Source organism: Coccomyxa subellipsoidea (genome assembly GCF_000258705.1).
Source record: "Coccomyxa subellipsoidea C-169, whole genome shotgun sequence".
In the NCBI taxonomy this organism is placed as follows: Eukaryota; Viridiplantae; Chlorophyta; class Trebouxiophyceae; family Coccomyxaceae; genus Coccomyxa; species Coccomyxa subellipsoidea.
Window position 1 is genome coordinate 1,182,958 of NW_005178027.1, and position 16,527 is coordinate 1,199,484.

Here is a 16,527-nt window from a genome sequence, read left to right on the forward strand (position 1 = left end):
TGATCACTCTCAGGATCTTTCACTTCGAAAATCATCAATCGTTGAACAAACCTGTGCCACACCTGTCCAGACCACAAGGGAAACAAACCGTGCACGAAATTGCTTCCGATTATTGAATTTATTGCATCGTCCAGAAGTATTCGCCCTATTGCCCAGTATGGCTTGAGAAGCTGAGAAGCTGAGTTGTGAGTTCGATGACGAGCACTGCTTGCATCGATCGCTTTATATTGGCCAAGATTATTTGGTGAAGAGTTGTGATCCTCAGCTTCTGTTGAAGGCAGCATGGCAGAGAGCTTTTACACCGAGTGGGAGGAGTCCTATGTGTCATTCAATCAGATGAGCCTGCACGAGGACTTGCTGCATGGACTCCACGCCTATGGTATTTCCAAATCAGAGATCTACAAGGGATCATTAGTAGCAGGAATCGTTGCGACTTGCTTGGTTACAAAGTACACAGTACTGCTGAAAGCAACAAGACTGCAATGCTCCATGTTGCAGGTTTTGAGAAGCCTTCTGCCATCCAGCAGAAAGGGATTGTCCCTTTTGCCAAGGGCCTGGATGTGATCCAGCAGGCTCAGCTGGGCACTGGCAGGATTGCCACATTCTGCGCCGGCATCCTGCAGAACCTGGACTACAACTCGCTCGAGTGCCAAGCCCTTGTGTTGGCCCCCACTCGTGAGCTGGCACAGCACGTTGCAAAGGTGATGCGCGCTGTGGGCAAGTTCCAAGAGGTGATTTTCTGCTCGGTGCATGAGCCCTGTCCATGCAGTACTGGTTAGTCACAAGGAGCATAATTGCTGGATAAGATGACATTTTATCCTTTCCAAAAGGGGCACACGCACTGATCATCCTCCAACCAGACTTGGCAGGAAGTGAGCTCTCTTCCTGGCTCTGCACAGGAGTTCAGAGGTGTCTGACGTGCCTGCAGGTGAAGTGTCACTGCTTTGTCAGCGGTCCAAGCTTGAGGGAGGACATCCGCATCCTGGAAGGGGGTATTCAGGTTGTGGTGGGCACTCCTGGCCGCATCCAAGGCTTACTGCGCCGCCGCGCACTGCATGCAAACTCAATCCGGATGCTTGTCTTGGACGAGGCTGATGAGCTGCTGTCTCCTGCTATCAAGGAGCTCATCTATGAGATCTTTCAGCTGCTGCCTGGCAGGCTGCAGGTAAATTGTTTGTGTCCTTCAGCAGTGCCCTGTATCATTGCAAGGTTTGAAGGATGTCATGCAGAAAATTGTTGATCTGACGGCTATGTGCGTGTCTCAGGTGGGGGTGTTCTGTGCAAACCTGCCACCTGAAGTTCTGGCACTCACCCGCAAGTTCATGAACAATCCGGTGAGAACTTCTCCATCGTCTGTCTTGATGAAAGCATGGACAGCAATTGCCTTCTTAAATATTTTAGAATGTCTGCTCGATACCTTATTCCTGTAAGGCACAGCTCAAATATGGATGCTTTGATAGTCATTCATATTTGCTTTAATAAAAGATCATGGCAGCCTGATGGGAGAAGGCATGCAAGCGCAGGTGCACATTCTGGTGAAGCGCGATGGGCTGAATTTTGAGGGACTCAGGCAGTTCTATGTGAACGTGGAGCATGAGGGATGGAAACTGGACACCCTCTGCGACCTGCGTGACATTTTGGCCATCGACAATATTCTGGTCTTCGCAAATACCACTAGGAAGGTGATGCAAGCCAAGCCTCTGGTCACATGTTTGTGATGTGCTAGTCGAGGGAAGGCTTGCGTGAGGGAAGGCAAACTACAACATAATGCCCAATGCAGCTATCGTGTCTCAATCCCAAAAGGGGATCCCCTTATATCTTGATGTCTGTGTGATTAATAAGCCTCTTTTTTGGGTTGCATACAATGGCAAGTAGAGTTGGCAACAGCCACATTCATAGAAATTCTGCCGTGCAGATGGACTGGCTAGCTGACAAGATGCGCGAAAGGGGCATCAATATGACAGCCATCAATATCTCTAGCAGAGAGCAGGACGGGCATGACAGCATGGCACGAAAGCGGGACTCCAATTCCTGCCATGGCCTCATCACAACAGCTGCAGATGCCTGCGGCATTGATGAACAGCAGGTGTGCCGCGGAATGAATATTGTTCTCTTCTTATCAATCTGCATAGCTGTCAGGTCAGTCTCATGCAGGGCCTGTTGGTCTTCCTGGCAGCAATGCAAGTGATGAGAAGTCCAAGAAGCTGTCGGGGTTGCCTGCAGGCGTCCCTGGTGATCAATTATGACCTGCCCACTCAGCCAGAGAACTATCTGCACCGCATCGGGCGTCTTGGGAGCAAGCGGCTGGCCATCAGCTTTGTGACAGGGGAGGAGCAGCGTCTGCTGCAGGATATTGAGCGCTACTGCAATACAGTCATTGAGGAGCTGCCCGCCAATGTAGCAGACCTTCTTTGAAGATGGAACATGTGGTTGTTGCCCTTGAGAAGCTTCATGTATGAGTACCGACATGCTTTTGAATCATTCGAGTGGGTGCAAAATCAGACACCTTGTGGGCAGATGCCTTACAAGGGCTGATTGTCCTGGCTTGTAGTTTGCACCACAGGTAGCAATCATCAGATGTGACATGGCATCACGGTGGGGGGGTCAGAGATTAGGTGGACTCATGTTTGCCGGAGCACCTGTAGAGAGAGAGACATGCAATTGATGCTTGCGCAGCTATTGAAATATTTATAAAACATTAATGATCAAAGCTATCATCTGCAATGCGCCCACATGTGTAGTGACTGCATGTCGAGTGCAGTACAGTATTTTCTGTTGCGTTGCACACACTGTGGCTGGCACCTGCTGCATTTGCATGCATTCATTATGATGCACATTGTGAACAGCTGATCTGAGCAGCAGATTCAATGTAGTCATCACCACAAAGAAAATTATGTCCTGAACAAGGCATCTCCTCATCCAAGGCTGAAGGAAAATTTCTTGATTAGGCATTAAAATCCCCTGCATTGGAATTCGATGGTGAAGCAGATTTGTATTGACTGTGTCATATCTGGCAAATCTGACATAGTCAATTCGATCTCGTTCCCTTCCATCCATTGCAACTGCACTCTTCTGCAAACACTTCCAGTCAAAATTACTTGTTTGACACCATCAGCAGACAGGCATGTCTGACACCGGAAGAAGCAGCAATCCATGCTTGACCGCACACCAGGTTTTGCTGCTCAAAGACTACCCTAGCTAGTGTCTACTACAGCTTCACTGCATAGGTATGAAGCAGCATGACGTGTCTAACATCTGAAGCGCTCCAAGCGCATGTCAATGATGGTGCTGAGTAAAAAGCAGCACACGACAATCAAATACTGTGAACAATATAGCAGAAATGCTATGTCTGCAGTATAGCAGCCCGCAGCATGCCCTACTTGGGCCTCTTGGGTCAGCTGATGCTGGATTGCCTCTACCAGAGACTAGCAAGGACAATGGCAATCTGATGCTTTGATTTGTACTGCCATGACTGCTCTTACAGCAGCCCCATGCTTGCTCTACCTGGGCTTCTTGGGCCCGTATTTGCTGTCCTTGTCTGCGCTTGGTGGTGCCTTCACGATGCCTAGCCTGCCCCCACTCTGTTCGGCCTTCCCGGCGGCTGCTTCCTCGTTCTTTTTATTTATGGCCTTCGTCAGTTCCTGCCAGACCAGGAAACCCAGTATGAGACTGTTATACGTGATTTTCAACACGAGGATTCTTCCTCACTTTGCCTGAAGAGGCCTAGTAAAAGACCTATCCCTTTGTCTTGCAATGGTATAACTCACAAAACAAGCTGCACTGGCGACAGTGCAGAAAATCATACCATTCCATCATCCAATATCTTCTTGGCTGAGTCTCGCTTCGGCTGCAGGGCGAATTTGCCTGTAAGAGACGGACAAATACCATTCAGCCAAGAACGGTCTACATGCATTGGCGACCATCCAATCGCAAAGGAATGATCAGAGTTCTAAAATACATGCAGATCGTGTGCCACACCTTTCTTTTGCTTCAAGATCTTTCCGTGCCGATTCGCAGCCAACGATTTTCCCTGCGTCTTTCGAGCCTTGTTGAACAGAGCTTTCTGCGGCATCCTGAAACATGTAAGATTAGAGATTTTGATGCATTCCTGACTGGTAACAATCTGCAAATAGAGCCAGACAGAGCAACTAGAGCAAGAATGGCACGTGCAAGCAATATGCCCTGCATGTGCCGTACTAGGAAATTTAGGATGCTTTCCTCTTCGCGATCTACAGCATATGACCATTGGAAGTATTTCTTTGTGGCCACGATTGTCAAGTCATATCCAGATGATGGGTGCAACTTCGCTGTTGGACACTCTACATGGACATCCAGATGCCGTGGCTATCTTCTGCGCTGGTGGAGGACCACGACTGACCCGCAGCCAGCTCAGGAAGCAAGTAATAGGTGTTGCAATCAAGCTACGCAAGAGTGGGATTCGCCCTGGGGATGCTGTCAGCATCGCTGACACCAACACGGTACTGCAGATCCCAGACTTGTGCTGTTCCCATATTGCATTAGACATGCTGCAACTTTGATCAACCATGTGAAAGGCTGCGCAAAGAATTGTAAGCATTGCCATCTTCATTCACTGTTCCAGGTCGACTTTGTGGTTGCTTTTCTGGGAGTCACCTATGCGCGTGCTGTAGCAGCGCCCCTGAACTCAAACTACACAGCGGTGCGCCAGATTTATCCCCGAAATATTGTTCTGGCACAACAGCAGGACAGGCTGCGCATCACGTGCATTTACAATGACCACTCATGACAGTAGGGCACTTCAGCCTACTCTGTTCAGTCTGCCTGATGCAGGATGAATTCAAGTTTTACATGCAAGATGCTGCGTCGAAGCTGCTGTTGGTTCCTGTGAGGGGGAACAAGGAGGCGGAGAGTGCAGCCTCAAGCTGCAACATCCCAGTTGCTTCTGTCTCTGTTTCCTGGACAGACGGTCAGTTCTTCTTTCCTGTCAAGCCTACAGTGCCATATGCTTCTGCAGTCTATGTTCTCCCTCGCTTCTCAAGTAGCTGAGTATGCTTAGCTTGTCACGTCTGACTGTGGATCCTCTATTGGCAGGTGGTCTGTCAACCGTTCTGACAAGGAAATCAGGCGATCTGTCTTTCGACACACGTGGCGCCAGGGCAGAATTGGAAGATCCCCCACGTGGCGATGACGTTGCGCTGTTTCTGCACACTTCTGGGACGACCTCTCGGCCAAAGGGGGTTCCGCTGACGCATGCCAACCTGGCAGCCAGCCTGGCCAACATTGTGGCCACCTACGAGCTGACTCCCAGCGACCGCTCTCTGCTCGTCATGCCCCTGTTCCATGTGCACGGCCTCATGGCAGGTGCGCTGCTGTGCTTGCCTGTATGCTTGCTGTAAGCCCATAGAGCCTGAAAAGAAGCTGGTAGCCTGTGGTCGATGAGCAAGTGCCACCAGCTTCTGCTCAGCTCTGTTGCAGGCCAGAGATCTGCTTAGATCTCTTGCAGGCAGGACATATGCACCCTTCCGATTGATGACAGAAAGTCATGGCTGCTACAGGACTGCTGGCGCCATTTTTGGCGGGGTCGGCAATCATTCTGCCGGTGGGAGGGAGATTTTCGGCGGGAACCTTCTGGAGGGACGCCATCGAATTTGGCGCAACCTTCTACACGGCTGTGCCCACCATGCACCAGGTGCCCATCTCAGATTATCAAATGCATTTTTTGAAGATCCCTGTCACACCCATGATCTTTGCGCCTCTTAGTGAGTGACTCGGGGCCCCGGCTGGCGGGGGGCGGTATAAATACTGAGCACCATGCCCATGGTTGATTGGGTTTTCTTGGATTTGGTGCGTCCATCAAGGGGTAGGATTTTGGCAGCCCATAATTGCAGCTTTTCTGCAGATGCACCTTGCCTCTTGGCAGGAAAAGCGTGTATAAATTAATAATAATGAGTGACTCCGATGTGAATTGTTGCCTGGCAGATTCTGCTCGCGAGGGCGGAGAAGGACTACCCAGCGAACAGCCCTCCGCCGCTGCGCTTCATCCGCAGCTGCTCCTCCTCGCTCGCTGCCCCCACCCTGCACAAGCTGGAGGCCACCTTCCACGTCCCAGTCCTGGAGGTCAATTCCTCCCCCATTTCAACCCCCTTTTCCACCGAGGCCAGCCAGTAGGCGATGCTGCCACTTATTGTGTGAGTTGCGCAGGTGGCCTCTTGCTGTTGGGAAGCGCTACGCTGACAGTCATCAGCTTTGAAGTATGCCAGTCACCTACCTTGCAGAAGAAAGAAAGATACAGGAAAGTATTGAATTGAACTGCGAGCTCTGCTGCGCAGGCGTACGCAATGACAGAGGCGTCGCATCAGATGACGTCCAATCCGCTGCCCAAGAACGGCCCCCACAAGGCCGGCACGGTGGGCCGCGCGCAGGGCAGCGTCCAAGTGACCATCCTGGATGACCAAAACCGGCAGCTGCCCGTGGGACAGATTGGGGAGGTGTGCATCCTGGGGCCCAATGTGACCAAGGGGTACATCAACAACCCCAATGCCAACCAGGAGGCCTACGCAGGTGAGGCCAATACACTCCTCCTTGCATCGCGTTCACTCTGCTGCTGCCTAGCTATTCCTGGACTTATAAACTCAAGGCAAGAGGCTTGACAGGATATAGCAAGTAGTGGAGGTCTGTGCACAGGCAGAAAGGCTGAAGAGGCCGCTCCTTTGAGGAGCGGTCTGAGCTGTGCTTGTTTGATGAGCAGGAGTGCTACCAGCAGGCTCTGACTTTAAGGAACAAGAAAAAAAGAAAAAAGAAAAGGAAATGATTGAGATCGTGCTTGTGATGTGTTGGGCAGGCGGCTGGTTTCACACGGGCGACCAGGGCTTCCTGGATGAGGATGGCTTCCTGACACTGACCGGCCGCCTCAAGGAGCTCATCAACAGGGGCGGAGAGAAGATCTCTCCTCTTGAGGTCAGACACTGTCAATGACGTTGCATCCTTCATGCAGTGCCTGTCCCTTTTGGTTGCAATACCTGAGCCAGGATTTGCTGCCACTGGTGGGAGTAATGCCTGGCTCCATTCGTCCAGGCTCAGCTCCTAAGATTTAAAACAGCTGAGCAATCGTAAGTGCACCTGTTGAAACCTCTGACATGCATGCACGGTGCAGGTTGACAGTGCGCTGCTGGGCCACCCACTGGTGAACGAGGCAGTGTCCTTTGGGGCACCGGATGAGAAGTATGGCGAGGTTGTGGCGGCCGGCGTGGTGCTGTCAAAGCCTGCAGACGACGAGGCTGCAGTCATTGCCGACATCAGGAAATTTGCTGCAACCAAGCTGGCCAAATTCAAGGTATTCTTCATTCCAACTAGCCTATGAGCTTTGCATGCAGTACCTGCAAAGGAGAAGCAGTGCCCTGAAAATAGAAGTAAGAAGAATGATAGCACCTGAATATCATGATTGTGCTGATGTCAGCAAGTTTGCTGCAATGCAGGTGCCAGAGCAGATCTTCATCACAGACAAGTTGCCGAAGGGTGCCACTGGCAAGATACAGCGGCGCCACATGGTGGGCCACTTCATTGGCAAAGGAGGCAAGGGGGGCGGCAAGCTTGAGGGCGGCGTGGAGAGGAAGGACACCGCCTCAGGCAAGCCGCTCTTCCACTCCAAGCTGTGAAAGGGAGCGAGAGGGCTGGCCTTTGAAGTATTTGTCCGATCGTGAGTTGCGACTGGGAGGAACACGTGAGGTGGAAAAAGGAACAACTATCAGATTCCGAGGCATCATGAGCAGAAACTGCCTTAAAATGTTGAAGTTGAGCGAGGGCCTGACAGTGTCATGTACAGTGGTCTAAAAGAAGTAAAATTTTCCGAGATGTGTAGACAGACAAGTGGGCCGCAGCACCTCTTTGTGCAGTGGTTCGGCGATTGTCAGCAATTTATTGTAGAAGTAGTAGGCCGTGGCAATGCATGCAACGTGCTTGCAGGAGAGTATGTATGATATCAATCTGTCGGTGTAATGATCTGCAGTCAGCACCATGCATGGGATCCTCATTTTGGAGAGGAATTCTTCAAGGGATTGACGGAGATCGGAACGAGTGTAAATTTCTCCACAGGGGCCAGCAGCAGCATTAGCGGCGGCTCAGCAGAGGCGGCCGCGAATGGCTATACGGTGGTTGCGCGCGCACTGGCCCAACTGGGCATCCGCTGCATGTACGGCGTTATTGGCATCCCAGTCACCGAGCTGGCCTCAGCCGCGCAGGTGCTCTTCCCACGTTTCAATCGACTTCAACTCCTGCTAGTTTCTTGATTCCTGTTTAAGAAGCACTGCTGCATGCGAGGGGTTGCCACTTCGGAGCATTTCCATGAGAGCATTTCCATGAGACACTGCGGAAACAGCAGGGCAGCAATTGAGATCTGGTCAGGTGACGGAGCGGATCTGTGCAGCTGTGGCCTTGGCAGGGAATTTGCCTTTGGGCTTGTGGCACACTGAAGTGGTAGCTCCCCTGCCACCGCGTATGGGAACGCTTTCTTGAGCCGCTATGTCGGCCAGGACGTTACCTGCACCAACCATTGGTCTCCTTGGTTAAGACTCCTTGATGCTTATGCACGGGGAATCTGACCAGGCAGTGGTTGAAGCAGAGGAACTCTCTGGCGGCGTTGCGGCAGAGAGGAGCATCGCTATGCGCGGTGCCAGAATATTCAACAAAATTCGTTAGGGCCTTGCTCCAATGCTGTGGACGTGGTCTGCCGAGCTTGGGTGTTGACTGGGTTCTGCGTCACAGGCGGCTGGCATCCGTTTTGTGGGATTCAGGAACGAGCAGGCGGCCGGCTACGCGGCGGCGGCGGCCGGCTTCCTGACGGGTGTGCCGGGCGTGTTGCTGACTGTGTCGGGGCCCGGCGCGGTGCACGGCATAGCTGGGCTCTCACACGCCCAAGTCAACACTTGGCCCATGCTCATGATCTCCGGCTCCGCTGAGCAGGTGCCCCCCTCTCCTCTGCCCCTTCCCTTTCCCTTCACCAGCCCAGCATCTGCAGGTGCATTCTTTGCCTGTGAGGACAAGCACTTTTCGAGTCCAGTTCTTCTCCAACCATGATGTTTGCAGCTTTGTTTTGTGGCGTTGAACTCAGGGTGTCAAGGCTAGCGCTGCAGCGGTTGTCCTCCTGCTCAGCCATTGGTGGGCGCTGGCGGACACGGCTGGGGCATCTGATCTGCCTCCCTGAGGCTATTTCACATAACTCACTACACGCTTTGTGAAGAGCTGTATGGGGTTGCGCAGGGTGAGGTGGGCAAGGGGGCGTTTCAGGAGCTGGACCAGGTGGCGGCGGTGCAGCGCTTCACCAAATACGCTGGCCGAGCGCGCTGTGTCCGCGACATCGCGCCCCTCATCTCCGCTGCCATCAAGGCGGCCATCACCGGCCGCCCCGGCGCCGTCTACGTGGACATTCCCTCCGACGTCCTCATGGCTCTCGCCGGCCCCTCTGAGGTGAGCAGCCTCTCTGAGTATTAGACTTGGCAGCTTCTACAGCAGCTTCACACAGGTGTACTTTTGCAGCCAAATTTGGCACAGGCAGCACTGGCACAGGCGGCGGCTGCACCTGCATACACTCCCATGCCGTGCAGCTACCTGTTGCATGCCTCTACGCATCCACCGGCAAGTGTGGAAGATGATGTTGGCTGTAATTGGTGCAGGTTCCTGATGCTACCAGCCAACCAGTAGCGAGCTCATTGGCTGACCGGCCATGTGCAGCAGAGCGTGATGTGCAGCGCGCGGTCAGGCTCCTGCAACAAGCACAGAGGTGTGCACACACACACACACACACACACACACACACACACACACACACACACACACACACACACACACACACACACACACACACACACACACACACACACACACACACACACACACTGCCTTGACCTCTACTGTGTCCCTCAGTGGTCTGCATGAATTTGCTGAAAATTTGAATGTGCAGTTCTGTTGGCAGCGGTCTGCATTTTGCTAGCTGAGTAAGGGTGCACAGGCCGCTTGTGGTGATCGGCAAGGGCGCGGCGTACTCTCAGGCGGACGCGGCGCTGCGCAGCTTCGTGGCAGCTGCGCAGCTACCCTTTTTGGCGACCGCGATGGGCCGCGGGGTGGTCCCAGACAATGCGCCCGGCAACGCCAACGCTGCTCGCTCCCTCGCACTGGCCCAAGCAGACGTCGCCATCATCTTTGGTGCCAGGTGATTCACTCTCAAAGGTTTACTGCTACTCTGCAAGTGACCTGCTATTGTTGCAATGTACTGTATCACTCTTTAAGCCCTGGTATTTTGGACGGGCAACTGGGAGTGAGCTCCACCTTAGAGGTGAACCAGCTGGACAAGGACAAGCCCAAGGGACGTTTTGAAATTTGCAGCTGGGTGTTTGCCCAGCATGAAGCCTCTATCCTTGATGATCTTGTATCGACCATCTTTTGCGGCTGTAGGTTGAATTGGCAGCTCCACTTTGGGGACCCTCCAAAGTGGGCGGCGGGGGTGCGCTTCATCCTGGTAGATGTGGAGCCATCGCAGCGGGATGCAGACAAGGCCGAGGTGGTTCTGCGCGGGGACGCTGCCGCAGTCGCGCAGCAGCTTGAACGGTCTCTTTCTGGCGTGGACAGCGCTCGCACCCAGGCCTGGCAAGACCAGCTCGGCAGCAAGGTAAGGACGGAGTGCCACCATGCATGCAGCATACATACTCTTTGCTGAACGCTGGTGCTTGGTTTTCTGATGGCAAGATGGCAAGCACCAGCCATGTCATTCCATGGCCGATGGATATATGGAATCAGCAGCCCCGGTGTGGACATTCCTGGCGTGGCATGCGCTTCAGGTGCATGTACATTTGCTCTTGCACAGATTCCTGCAGTTTAAACATTGCAGGCGCGGGCGGCCAAGCTGAAGCTGGAGGCGCGGCTGTCTGCGGACGCGTTCCCCCTGGACTACAGCACAACGCTGCGGGTGATCCGGGACGCGCTGCTGGCGGTGTCACCTGCTCCCATCGTCATTTCTGAGGGCGCCAACACCATGGACAACGCCCGGTGCTGCCCTGACCCCTAGTAATGAACAAATTATCGCCACTTTTTCACTGTCACCATTTGCACCATAATGTGATACTATGATCGTCAATGATTGCATGTTGAGGGGTGGTCATGATCATTTGATCAGAAGAAAAAACCTCAAGCATGCTGCGCAGCAAGGAGCAAGTCAAGGCGCACCATGAACAGGATTGTGAGGATGAGCGTGTGGAGTGGGCTGCCTGTGGTGCTACAGGGTGATATTGGAGCCGGCGATGGAGGGACGGTTGCGGCTCGATGCAGCCACATGGGGCACGATGGGCGTGGGCCTGGGCTATGCAGTGGCAGCAGCCACCACGCGACCGGGGCGGCTGGTTGTGGCTGTCGAGGGCGACTCGGCCTTTGGCTTCTCTGGCATGGAGTGCGAAACCATCGCCAGGTCAGCCCCTTCGAGCTCTTGGACCTCCCAATCTGATAGGCCACTGCTGTGTTAAACTTGCTATCCAGCTTGTTTGTTTGGTGTCAGTGTAATTAATTTCGAGAGGGCATGCAAAACGAAAAATCGAGCGAGCGCAAAAGGGGGCGAACGAGCTGCCTTGCAGGTGTGACAAAGTGCATCAATAATACAAAAACGGATCTTGACACTGCTCCTGTATGCGCAGGTACAAGTTGCCGGTGGTGGTCATAGTGTTGAACAACGGCGGCATCTATGGTGGTGACCGGCGGCCGAGCGCGCTGCAGCAAGCGGCCACCTCGGGCGCTGCCGATGCCGGTTTTGCGGCCGACCCGGTGCCGACCGCCTTTGTGCCAGATGCGAGGTGCTCACCTCTCTATGCAGTGGTCTACCTTGCACTTGCAGCTGCATGCTTGAAATTCTGTGCAGCTGCAGACAGGCATGCAGAGTGATGAGTGCTGTTGTCGAAGGTATTATGCATGTGCAGGTATGATGCAATCATGGATGCGTTTGGTGGGGATGCGTTTTTGGTGAACAGCTCTGCTCAGCTGGCCGCGGCATGCCGTATCTCCTTTGCAGCCATGCGACCCGCCCTGATCAATGTGACGCTGGACCCTTTTGCTGGTGTGGAGAGTGGGAATGTGCATGCTTTCAATGCCCCAAAATCTAACATCTGACTCATTTCCCAGACTCTTCTGGCCTAGTCAGTTTTGCTGTGCTTTGAGAAAGTGCATTCCCAAGCTGTTGGTCTTACCTTTGTGACATGTGCGGACTGACTGCTGAGGTTTCCAGCATGTGGCCTCTCTTGTTTTGGAAGTTTAAAGTGGCCGGCGGTAGGAAACGGCCCATGCAAGCGTGTTCAATGACCTCGGCATGAGTTATCCTGGAATGATTGGCATAGCGGTGTGGGCACTTTCCCCTGAAACTTCATCCATGGAGTCCAGAGTCTGGACCCCAGACCATGGTCCAGGCCAGGCCAAAACTTTGTGTGATCAAGCGCACATGATACACGGCAGGACACATGTAATAGTTCGAGACAGCTGAGCCTACCATAGGTGACCAATTAATCACTGCTGCAGTGACTCGGAGAGGCCACCAGTGATTACAGTGACCAGCCTCCCAGTGGGTACACCGTCATGCGCATGCACAAGCGGTGAGAGTACAATTTTAGGTGCACTCACCTTTAAAGCTGACAATGCCGCCTAGTGGACTAATATAAGCATGCAGGCAATCAACGTCTGGAGCTTCCAGGATAGGGTGACTCTCGAACAGCATGCTGCCCCGTGCATGCAGGGTGCAGCACACGTGCTCTGGCTAGGTTGAATCCCACTTGACTTCAGAAGACCTGCTCGATCTTTTCATATCGTCCACCATCTATTCTTTCGATAGCACTGTCGTGCTGCGGAGTTCGATCTGTTAACAGCAGCCTTTCGAACGTTGCAGCTGCATTTAACCGGTATCAAGAGAAACAGTACTATCCAGGCATGGCTGCGAAGGAGGTAACGGGATTGCTTCCCGCTGCAAAGGCCTTCATAAACTCTCCCACAGGCCCAAAGACCACCCACTTCTGGGGTCCTGTCGCCAACTGGGGGTTTGTCCTTGCGGTGAGTATCATAGTTTCACCAGGCCATCAGCATCCCAGAGGAAAGGTTTCACTTGTATATATAGCATCCGTTGCTCTAAAGAAATTCAGCACTTCTCTTTTAGTCCGTGTGTCGATCCAGCATGCCTGAAACCCTCGAAAACGCCAGGCATTTATATTGTGATCTGGAAAATTTGTATCTGGCTTTCGTCGAATGAGAACACGTTAATGATATGCTTATATCTACAGGGTCTCTCTGACTCCCAGAAGTCACCATCGGTCATATCCCCCAACATGACAGGAGGTGGGTTTCAGGCCTTGATGTGAAGCAAATTAGTTGTCCTGCCCAAGTCTGTATGAGAGCTCATTGTAGCATGTCAGAACTAAGAACTGCTCACAAACGTGTGCTGTGCAGTGATGTGCGTGTATAGCGCTCTGTTCATGCGCTTTGCCTGGGCTATCAATCCTCGGAATTACCTTCTCATGGCTTGCCACGCTGCCAATGAGACCGTGCAGCTCAATCAGCTAAGGAGGTGGTACGACTGGTCATCAGCCCAGCCAAAAGAAGCAGCAGAGGCACAGGTGAGATGGAGCAGCCGTGACTGTCCATGCCTGCCTCTGCTATTGGGAAAAGCTGAACAGGGAATTTATCCAAAAGCACTGGTGGGAACTGTGCTTCCTGGAGATAATGTTGCGGCTGAGTATGTGTCTTAAGCATGCACTGAGGCATCTTTGCTTTTGTGATGCAGGGTGTGGCGACATGAAGGTCTGAGAGTTACCAAGTGAAAGGCCTGGTCTCGTTGATCAGGCCTTTGTACACTAGTGCGAAGCAATCTCATCAGTTCTAACTCTTACATGTCACAGTGGGCCGTAGCACTGTAGGCGCAGCAAACATCTTACAATTGATTCACAAGGTGGCACATTTACTAGCTACGGTAGTTTCCTAAACAAAGGAGCAATTGACGCTGTGGCACTTGATTGAGCTTATAAGGTGTCCCGATTTCTCGCGACCACCAGAAGATTTTCTGGCTTGCAGGACAGAGAAAGCATGGCTGCAACATGAGAAAGGCCATGCAGCTTGCGATCACATAGAACAATACAGTTCATTCTTCTGGATGTAATCAACAACTGCGTCGGGCAGTAAATAGCGAACAGTGTGTCCCTGCACACACCATGACACAGTCGCTCTTCCAATCAGTTGAGTAAAGAGAAACCACAGAATGATACATCGCTCCGGTATCTCTGGCATTCCTATTTGATTTCTAAGGATAATTAAGAATAGGGGACACACCTGGCACATCTCAGAGCGGATCTTTGTGGAGCTGATCTCATTGACTATGGGATCCTCCACCAGTACTATATTGTGCGCGAATTCATGGAGAACACTGCCAGAACCCTCCATGAGCCGCCTCACATCCGAGTGTATCCTGCGCTCCCCAAGGCAGCAATGTTCGCGTGAACAAAAGCTCTCCCACACACACACAAAGCAAGCTAACTTGCAGCGCCGAGAAATCACGATGTTGTATGACAAGCACAGAGCATGCTGACTTACAGCAGCAGCATTTCAGACACATCACACACCTGCCTATACAGACAAGACCGTGGTCTTGCAGGATGTGTCTGACGTGCTCAGGTCGCCACACGCCTGGCACTGTCAGGCTCTCAACCATGTCTGCTCCGCACAGCAGCATGCTGCGCACCCTCGTGTGCCTTGCATCTAGACTTTCAGCATCTGGCCTGTCAGCCGTCGATGCAACTTCCTCCCTCTCCGTGCTGCGCCCTGCTCCCAGCACAGTATGGTGTCTGCTTCTCCCCATCATGATTCTTGCATTGAATACAATCACTGCAGGTAGCACGCAAGTCATGGCTTGCATCTGTCTGGCTATGAGGAACTGCACCTGAGCTGGGGGAGCACGCATCATTGACTGCTCGCTCCAGGTGCTGCAGGACATGCAGGCTGTACTGGTACTGCTTCTGGGCTGCTTCCCAGGAGTCAACCATGATCAAGGGAGATGCACCCGCTGCAAGCTCACACATCGCCACGCGGTGCTCAGCTGGCGCGAGCCCCTTCTTGCTGTATGCATCGTGTACAGGGGACATATAGCCGCCCAGCACATCGTACCCTGCCTGCAATGCACATCACAGACCTTATTGCCACTTGCATGCTCTGCTTCAGAAGGTGCAGGCTGATACCAGCATCAATGGGTGGCCCGCCACTTCTGATGACGGCATTAATCAGGTGCCTTTGAAATCGGGCCTGCGGCACCTTTGTGAGCTCCTGAGCAGCGAGCTCGAACATGCGCAGGTGAGCGTAGGTAGGAGGGTTGAAACTGCCACAGGAAAGCAGTACTACTGGCTTGTACGTGGTGCCAGGCTGATGATTCCTTCTCTTGCAAGTAAGCTTGTCGGTGGGCAGCACTGTGGGGACTTCCAGGGAACTAGTCTGAGACACTCCAAGGAGGCTCCGTCCCCATGCCAACCAAGAAGGCTCAGAAGGCGAAGCAAGCCCCTGAAGGACTTTGCCTGTACAACATTCAAGAATCTGTAGATGCGAAAAATGCATTGTAACACATCTTCCCTGGACAGTGCCAACGGCAGCTTTACCTGGCACAGCTCCTTCGCATGAGGTATCTGCCGCGCTGTAATATGCTGGCGATAGACAGAGATGATAACATGAGAACCCAGCTAAGGTTGCTGCTGAAACACGTCGCAATGCTGGAAACATTGCTGTCGCATTGAAGTAGGCACTCGCCCAAAAAAATGGATAATATCAATTCGAGCTCACTGAAAAATTTTTGTAACACAGTTCCGATTCCGACTTCGATTAGCTTGGATGGGAAGTAATATGATGGAAGGATGAAAGAGGCTGAACGCTCAGGGTCCCCTCGTTAGCGCAGCTTCCTACAGCTTCCACAGTCCATCTCCAGAAAACTTGAACTAAGAATTAAGAACGGATGTAGGGATTGAATCTCACATGATCAGGTCAAGATGCATGTGCCATGTCACTGACCCATACGCATACGCATTAATGCGCAATCTTGAGCTAGCCTTAACCTGAGGTGAGTTCAACCGCAAGAACTAGTTGCACTATAGTGCAACTAGTACGGTCACCGGTATAGCTATACCGGTGACCGTAATTGAATAATCAATATCGCTCAAATTCAAGCCCAAAAGTGATCTGTGCGGCGTGACTTGGGTCTAAAATATCATGATCATGATTATAGATGAGCAATAGGCTTACTTAACCATATAGATAATCAAAGCGAAAACAGGGCCGCTCGGCCAATAAAGAATATCATGATCATGATCTGATCAGGTGTCCATTCAAAAAAAGTCCCCGGCAGGCTCCCAGTAGCATTCACGAGCACCAGCTGCTACAGCAGAGTGTCCTCCTCTCACTTTGCCAGCATCAGGAACAATAGTGAGTATTGCTCAACAAGCATACTGGTAGTACTGAAAGCTACATGACGAAATGCCACCCAGGTCCAATGCCCAGAGG

At 52.4% G+C, this 16,527-nt stretch overlaps 6 protein-coding genes across 6 annotated transcripts; 4 read left to right on the forward strand and 2 right to left on the reverse strand.

Moving 5' to 3' along the window:
* Positions 1-276: 276 nt before the first annotated feature.
* COCSUDRAFT_18991 (eukaryotic initiation factor 4A-11) lies at positions 277-2,415 on the forward strand (the record flags this gene model as incomplete). Its single annotated transcript, XM_005644765.1, has 7 exons — positions 277-379; positions 499-731; positions 929-1,165; positions 1,266-1,334; positions 1,524-1,682; positions 1,916-2,086; positions 2,224-2,415. Coding segments are annotated over 7 exons (1,164 nt in total), but the record flags the coding sequence as incomplete, so codon positions are not given.
* A 1,035-nt stretch (positions 2,416-3,450) lies between these two features.
* On the reverse strand, positions 3,451-4,094 carry COCSUDRAFT_54449 (hypothetical protein). Its single transcript, XM_005644766.1, has 3 exons — positions 3,979-4,094; positions 3,806-3,864; positions 3,451-3,641 (listed from the first exon to the last, which is right to left on the reverse strand). Exons 1-3 carry the CDS (start codon positions 4,070-4,072, stop codon positions 3,501-3,503), a joined length of 294 nt encoding a protein of 97 aa, XP_005644823.1. The 5' UTR covers positions 4,073-4,094; the 3' UTR covers positions 3,451-3,500.
* A 152-nt stretch (positions 4,095-4,246) lies between these two features.
* On the forward strand, positions 4,247-7,991 carry COCSUDRAFT_25469 (acetyl-CoA synthetase-like protein). The gene is made up of 10 exons (XM_005644767.1): positions 4,247-4,478; positions 4,601-4,678; positions 4,810-4,945; positions 5,071-5,340; positions 5,535-5,668; positions 5,959-6,096; positions 6,309-6,540; positions 6,821-6,936; positions 7,133-7,312; positions 7,455-7,991. The coding sequence occupies exons 1-10, from the start codon at positions 4,290-4,292 to the stop codon at positions 7,632-7,634; spliced, it is 1,653 nt and encodes a 550-aa protein (XP_005644824.1). The 5' UTR covers positions 4,247-4,289; the 3' UTR covers positions 7,635-7,991.
* COCSUDRAFT_18867 (hypothetical protein) lies at positions 7,974-12,123 on the forward strand (the record flags this gene model as incomplete). Its single annotated transcript, XM_005644768.1, has 10 exons — positions 7,974-8,216; positions 8,740-8,937; positions 9,235-9,458; positions 9,665-9,754; positions 9,983-10,183; positions 10,426-10,639; positions 10,859-11,016; positions 11,249-11,431; positions 11,655-11,810; positions 11,934-12,123. 10 exons carry the CDS (start codon positions 7,974-7,976, stop codon positions 12,121-12,123), a joined length of 1,857 nt encoding a protein of 618 aa, XP_005644825.1.
* Positions 12,124-12,957: 834 nt separating this feature from the next.
* COCSUDRAFT_9677 (UPF0041-domain-containing protein) lies at positions 12,958-13,586 on the forward strand (the record flags this gene model as incomplete). Its single annotated transcript, XM_005644769.1, has 3 exons — positions 12,958-13,050; positions 13,278-13,332; positions 13,444-13,586. Coding segments are annotated over 3 exons (291 nt in total), but the record flags the coding sequence as incomplete, so codon positions are not given.
* A 281-nt stretch (positions 13,587-13,867) lies between these two features.
* COCSUDRAFT_30844 (Nucleotidylyl transferase) lies at positions 13,868-16,284 on the reverse strand. Its single transcript, XM_005644770.1, has 6 exons — positions 15,633-16,284; positions 15,295-15,551; positions 14,944-15,155; positions 14,610-14,750; positions 14,320-14,455; positions 13,868-14,190 (listed from the first exon to the last, which is right to left on the reverse strand). Exons 1-6 carry the CDS (start codon positions 15,751-15,753, stop codon positions 14,113-14,115), a joined length of 945 nt encoding a protein of 314 aa, XP_005644827.1. The 5' UTR covers positions 15,754-16,284; the 3' UTR covers positions 13,868-14,112.
* Between the last annotated feature and the right edge of the window lie 243 nt (positions 16,285-16,527).